At 35.4% G+C, this 7,175-nt stretch overlaps 3 protein-coding genes across 3 annotated transcripts; 1 reads left to right on the top strand and 2 right to left on the bottom strand.

The window, feature by feature from the left end:
• Positions 1–512: 512 nt before the first annotated feature.
• Positions 513–1,184, top strand: LOC145807048 (uncharacterized). The gene has a single exon (XM_082904959.1). The coding sequence runs from the start codon at positions 513–515 to the stop codon at positions 1,182–1,184; it is 672 nt and encodes a 223-aa protein (XP_082761085.1).
• Positions 1,185–4,402: 3,218 nt separating this feature from the next.
• On the bottom strand, positions 4,403–5,635 carry LOC114309177 (uncharacterized). The gene is made up of 3 exons (XM_082904958.1): positions 5,192–5,635; positions 4,731–4,911; positions 4,403–4,647 (listed from the first exon to the last, which is right to left on the bottom strand). The coding sequence occupies exons 1-3, from the start codon at positions 5,633–5,635 to the stop codon at positions 4,403–4,405; spliced, it is 870 nt and encodes a 289-aa protein (XP_082761084.1).
• An 87-nt stretch (positions 5,636–5,722) lies between these two features.
• LOC114274165 (uncharacterized) lies at positions 5,723–6,109 on the bottom strand. The gene has a single exon (XM_028216036.2). The coding sequence runs from the start codon at positions 6,107–6,109 to the stop codon at positions 5,723–5,725; it is 387 nt and encodes a 128-aa protein (XP_028071837.2).
• Between the last annotated feature and the right edge of the window lie 1,066 nt (positions 6,110–7,175).

The raw sequence follows: 7,175 nt of genomic DNA, 5'->3' as shown, positions 1-7,175 counted from the left end.
AGACAAGGACACTTTATCCCAGGTAACTTGTAGCCACCAGTCTATTGCTCAGTCGACTACCAAACCCAGTTCTTTGGGAAAAGAAATTGAAACCCTAGAAATTTCAATGGGTGAGTCAGCTGAAGAAGTACCTTCCAACCACACACCAAACGCACAATCCTCAGATCTTATCCTTAGGAGAAAAGATGACCTCTCAACCCCCAAACACAGGAAATCTCCTAACCTAGGAAGTCACCATGGAGACCGAAGAGATCTCACGATCGAAGGTTACACGACACAAGATGGAGAATCATTCTCTGAGCCTATTGTTAGATCAAGGGAGATAAGCAATTCACCTCGTCACTACGGTATGGTGGATTGAATAGATATGGTTGAGCATAGAGTCGAGATGGACTTCCAGAGTGGGGCCATCAACTCACTCAGTTCAGATGGCATCTATGTGATCAAGGGACCAAGATCATAGAAGTATCCTCACAAGCTTGGTTACTGACCCCCTCCCTGACTATCCTACTATGGATTCTCTCAATATGTTATTTTGGAACTGCCGAGGGGCAGGCAGTAATGCCTTTAAATGCAACATGCGAGAGCTTATCAGCACTCACAAACCATCAATTCTCATACTTATGGAAACGAAAGTTTCCTACAGCTCTATGGGCAGTTTCTTTAACAACTTGGGGTTCACTGTGGCTACCATAGTCGACCTAATAAGAAGGGTAGGAGGAATTTGGCTACTCTGGGACACAGACCAAGTCAACATCCGAGCCTCTCATGCCACAAGCCAAGTTATTCAGGCTACCATCCACAAGGAGGACTATGAAGAATGGATCCTATCTGCTATTTATGCTAGCCCCAACCTTTCTCAAAGGGAGGAATTGTGGGACAACCTTGAAGAAACTGCTCAAACCATGGAAAAACCATGGTTTGTTGCAAGGGACTTTAATGACTTCACTAACCAGAATGAAAAAAGAAGTTACTCTCTAAACTACAACCACAACCGAGCTCAGAAATTCACAAAGAGAATCAACCACGGCAATCTCATTGACCTCAGGAATATTGGTCCCAAACTCGCCTGGACGAACAATAGGAAAGGATTGGCAAACACCATGGAGAAACTGGACCAAGCCATGAGCAACGACAAATGGAGAGCCCTATTTCTAGAAAGGACTATGAGGATTCTGCCCTGAACTTACTCAGATCATTCTCCACTGGTTGTTCTCACACAAGGTATGTACTCCTCTAATCCTAAAAACAGGCTTTTTCGGTTTGAAGCTACTTGGCTTTGTCATCCTACTTTTTCTAATGTTGTCTTAAAATCTTGGGTTAACATGAACTCTAATCTTGTCGAAGCTATTCATGAGTTTACTCATAATGTGCAAACTTGGAATAAGGATGTATTTGGTAACGTATATAAAAGAAAAAGATCTTTTTTGGCTCGTATAGAAGGCATCCAAAAATCCCAAACCCAAACCTATTCCCATAACCTTTTCCTGCTTGAACATGATCTCATTAAACAATATAACTCAACCCTTTTCCAGGAAAAACTTATCTGGTTCCAAAAATCCCGAGTTAAATGGATTACCTTGGGTGATAACAATACCAAATTTTTCCATATTTCTACCGTCAACAAGCACAGAAAATTGAAAATCAATTTGTTGAAGAATGACAATGGGAGCTGGCTATCTAATTTTGAAGACATCAAAAACCCTATCATCCATCATTTTAGTGAGTTGTTTAAACCTGAGGAGAGTCTTCCTCTTGAACACTTGAGGGACATTAATAATGCCTGGTTTACTAGAGAGGACAATAAGACCCTGCAAGCCCCATTACCAATCATGAGATTTGGCAAGCCATTAAGAACATAAAAGCCTTTAAAGCACTTGGGACTGATGGTTTACAAGCTATTTTCTATCACCAAAATTGGAATATTATGGGACCTTCTATGTGCAATTTTGTCAAACACTGTTTTTCTACCAAAACCATCCCCAAAGAGGTCAATGAAACTCTTATTGTGCTAATTCCTAAACTGGCCAATCTTAAAAATATTAAGCAATTTAGGCCCATAAGCCTAAGTAATGTGACCTATAAGACCATCACCAAAATCATTGTTAACAAAATCAGACCCTTGCTTCTTGATCTCATTAGCCCTAATCAGAGTAGCTTTATCCTGGTCGTACTACCACTGATAATATTATCATAACTCAGGAAATCATTCACACACTCAGGAATAAGAAAGGCAAATTTGGTGGTATGGTTCTTAAGATTGACCTTGAGAAAGTCTATGATCGTATATCTTGGGATTTTGTTCACCACACACTTAAAGAATTTCACCTAAACCCTGATTAGATAAATCTCATCATGAATTGTGTTACTACTATTAATTCTTCTATTCTTTGGACTAGTGAGAGGCTTCCTAGCATTAATATTGGGAGAGGTCTCCGACAAGGGGATCCTTTGTCCTCTTATTTGTTTGTACTTTGTATGGAGAACCTTTCTAATATGATTAGACTCAAAACCCAGAGTGGAGCTTGGAAAGGTCTTAAGGTTGCCAACCATAGTATCCTTATCTCTCATCTTTTTTTTTTCTAATGACCTTATACTTTTTTGCTCAGGCTACCAGAAGGAATTGTGATTGCATCATGGAAGTTTTGAATGAATTCTGTGAAATTTCTGGCCAAAAAATTAATCTCCATAAGTCTAAACTTTTGTTTCTCCTAACATACCTAGGAGAGAGGCTCTTTCTCTTAGTTACTAATGTGGTATATCTCTTACTAATGATCTTGGTAAATACCTAGGTACTCCTATTCTCCATAGCAGACTTAGTAGAAACCATGTTAAGGATATCATTGACAAGGTCACTATCAGATTGTCTGGCTGGAAAGCTAAAACTCTTTCTCTAGCTGGCAGAGTTACCCTTGTGAAATCAGTTACTTCAGCTATTCCTAACCATCTTATGTAAACTATGGAAATTTCCAAATCTGTTTGTGATAAAATTGATAGACTTAACAGGAACTTCATTTAGGACAGTACTGACACTGCCAAAAAAGTCCATCTTGTGAACTGGAATCAAGTTCGCAAAAGTAAAAAACAAGGTGGGTTAGGCATTTGAAAACTAGGGAGCAGAACTCTGCTTTAATCTCTAAACTGGGCTGGAAAGTTACTACCAAAGCTGAGAACCTCTGGTGTAAAATCCTCTATTCTAAATATCTTTAACATCATTCATTCTCTAACTGGCCTATAAAGAGAAATGTTTCTCATATTTGGAAGGGTATAATTAAAAACAGGGAGGTCTTGGAGGCTAACATCAAATGGAATGTAGAGAATGTGGAGAATATATCACTCTGGTTTCATTGGTGGTGTGGCACTCAACCTCTGTGTAACACTAACCCAAATTCTAACATTGATTACGCAACAACAGTTAGCTCCATTCTTGATGCAGAAGGTAATTGGGATTTAACCTCAATCTAGCACCTCATCTCCCCACAAGACAAAGATAACATCCTTAGTATCTAGAGACCTAGATTTGTGAGTTTTATGGACACTCCAATTTGGCAAGGAACTACAAATGGCAATTTCTCTACCTTAGCAACCTATAATGCTCTTACTAAACAGGGAGGAAGATGGCCTGGACTGGCAATGGATATGGAAAATGAAAGCTCTTCACAAGCTTAAAACTTTCCTCTGGTTGGTCATGCATGGTAGGCTCCTTACCAATCAGATAAGACTGATAAGTTGTTGTCCCCTTTCAGGTGATAATATGTAAGGAAAAGTAGTAACCTCGTGTAATGGGACTAGCACAAGACTTGATAAGGACTTTATATATATATATATATATATATTTATAATTGTCCGATCATCAATAAAATAAATAAAAGTCCCAAATAATTTTTTTTTTAATTTATTGAGTATTTCGATTATTTATCTACCTATTTAATTTCTTTACTACTTTATCTTGTCTCCGTCTACGCCACTTAATTTGTTAAAATTAGAATTAATTAGCCAGTTGTGAATTTAGCCCTAAGCACTCGGGGTTGGGTCATGACAAATGTGGTATCAGAGCCAAGGTTTAATAATATTAATAATAACAATAGCAACAACAACAACAACAATAACAACAACTAGTGGCGGAGCTAGGAATTTAATATGGGGGGCACTTATTAATTATAATCTCAAAATTTTTCTTCCCCAATCAATAACAATAACATAATAATAATTTTTCGAGCTAATATTAAACATTAAAAAATTAACATTCATTACAAAAAGTTTTTAATTTTAAACTTTTACAATTGACCTCGAAGAGTTTTCATCTTTTGAAACTTTCCATGATAGTATCATTGTCAATGCCATAAAAAATATCTCTCTCAATGTAAACAACCAAGCTATCATTCATCCATTCATCACCCATTCAGTTCCGTAATCGATTCTTCACACTATTCATAACTGAAAATACTCTCTCAACAGTAGCAGTTGCAATAGGTAATATTAATGCTAAAGTCAATAGCAAATACACCAATGGATATACTTTGTTTCTTCCAGTCTTCACCATTTTCTTAGCAAGATTGGCAATTCCATTCAATATTGAGAACTCACTACTAGATAACATGTCGATAATATATGTATCAAGTTGATCATTAAGTACCATGAGCTCCACTGAAGAAAATTCTTTGGGATAAAATTTAACTTTTTCCTATCAAAACTAGAGAAAGAGTTAGATGGATTCAAACATGCCACACAAAGTAACAATTCAGTGTTCAACTCAATGAAACGAGCATTTAGTTCTTGAATATGCATATCCAAAACAGTGTAGAATAACTCAGCACGATAATGATGTAAGTTTGTAATTTTTTTAGCATTTCGCCTTTTTCTCCCTCGAGCTACAAACATATCATCCATTTGGAGAACATCAATTTCATGCTTTTCACAAAAAAGACAAAATATCATCAAGTAAAGATGTTCACCCACTCTCCCTCATCTTTTGGAGCCGTACTTTAAAATTTTGAACTAAATTCATAGCATTAACAATATCTTGATCTTTCCTTTGTAGTGCTTGCAATAACTCACTTGTAATAGCCAATATCGTTTTCATCAAATGAAGGTTGAATACAAACTCAAATGATTGAATTAAGTCCAACAATACATTTGCTTATGCTCGTTGTTCTGAATTTGAACCATCCTCCAAAATCATTTCAAGTACATCAATCACTGTTGAAAACATACTAGCCAAGCTGACTAAAGTACCATTGTGTGAACCCCAACGTGTCTCACTAGCACGTTTAAGATTAGTTTCTTGATTTAAGCCTTGCCCACTAGATAGCTCTCCAGTATTAAGTGCCTCAGCAACTTTTGCAGCTTGCTTCTCCTTAACAATATCTCGACGTTTACATGATGCTCCAACAACATTCACCACATTAGAAACCAAAGTGAAAAATAAAGCATTTTGATTATGATTCTTTGCCACAACTACAAGTGCCAATTGTAATTGATGAGCAAAACAATGAACATAATATACACAAGGATTCTCTTTTAGTATAAGTGTTTTAAGACCATTGAAGTCACCTTGCATATTACTAGCCCCATCATATCCTTGACCCCGCAATCTGGAAATACTCAGTCCAAGTCTGGAGAATAAATTTACCATAGCTTGTTTGAGTGAGAGAGCATTCATATTACCAACATGCTTAATACCCAAAAAGTGCTCAATCACTTGGCCTTTTTTGTCAACATATCATATTACAACTACCATTTGCTCCTTGATTGATATGTCACGGGCTTCATCAATCAAAATAGAAAAAAGTGCATCACCAAGATCTCTAATAATCACATTGATAGTTTTAAATGCGGCCACATTTACAATGTCTTTTTGAATATCAGGAGATGTCAACTTGAGATTTTGTGGAGCATTGCTCAATGCAGCCACTTTGAAATCTTCATTATGATCAACAAGAAACTTGAGAAGTTCAAGAAAATTTCCTTGGTTACTTGAATTTTCAGATTCATTAAGCCCATGAAACGCAAGTCTTTGTCTTAGAAGAAATTTGACGCAATCAACCGATGAATTCAAACGGGTTCGATACTCAATTCGAGCTTGATCAGATTGTTTGAAAAAAATCATTTGAATATGTTCGTTTTGGTTTAATAAGTCTTGACATTTACTCGAAACTTAATTATGAGCACTATTAGGACCTCCAACATGAGTCAAAATTTTTTCTTTTTTCTCCCAATTTGAGAAACCCTCACCAACAAAAGAATCACCACCAGTTTGATCTCCAATATTGGGTTTGAAAAGATAACAACATAAACAAAATGCTGCATCTTTTGCTACACTATACTCCAACCAATTAGGAAATTCACTAAACCAGGCTTGATTAAATCACTGAAGTTTTTGTCCAAATAATTTTTGTGGAAAATTATGATCACGAAGTTAACAAGGACCTTTTTGTAGATATGCCCTACGAATTTGGTCTCAATCATTAGCATTATAGTTCATAATCCGAGGCCTTAGTCCTGGATCTGTAAAAAGGTTTACTAAGTTGATTTCTATGCGACTTTGTTTTGCGAAAGAATAATTATCATCTTCTTCTTGAGGAAGAGATGATTCTAACTTTGATTTTCTTTTGAAATATTTCTCCATGACTGTTTGAAAAAAAACTAAAAATCAAAATAAAAATTCATAATCAAAATCACAAACCCCACAAATCAAAATCTCTAATTTTAATACAAATCAAAAAATTTAAATTTAGCACAAATCACAACAAATCTAAATTTCTAATTTTAGCACAAATTATAACAAATCAAAATCCCTAATTTAAATATTAATCACTGCAAATTAATATTTTTAATTTTAGCACAAATCAAATCCCTAATTTTAGCAAAAATAACAACAAACCAAAATCCCTAATTTTAATATAAATCACCACCAATTAAGATTCATAATTTTAGCATATCAAAATCTCTTATTTTAGCATAAATAATAACAAATAAAAAAAAATTACAAATCAAAACTTGACAAATAACTATAAATTAATACTCATAATTTTTATTTAAAAGTAAAAAAATAAATAAATAAAGTTACCAATAAACAATGAAGAGAAGATACCAAGGTTGTAGTGTGGTCTCAAATCTGTGTTGTGTGATCCTAATCTGGTAAATCGCGAGTCGGTAAATTGCAAAGTAACAAA

The sequence above is a fragment of the Camellia sinensis genome, chromosome 14, assembly GCF_055761805.1.
Source record: "Camellia sinensis isolate YWXY chromosome 14, ASM5576180v1, whole genome shotgun sequence".
In the NCBI taxonomy this organism is placed as follows: Eukaryota; Viridiplantae; Streptophyta; class Magnoliopsida; order Ericales; family Theaceae; genus Camellia; species Camellia sinensis.
This window is presented reverse-complemented; position numbering and strand designations above follow the sequence as displayed.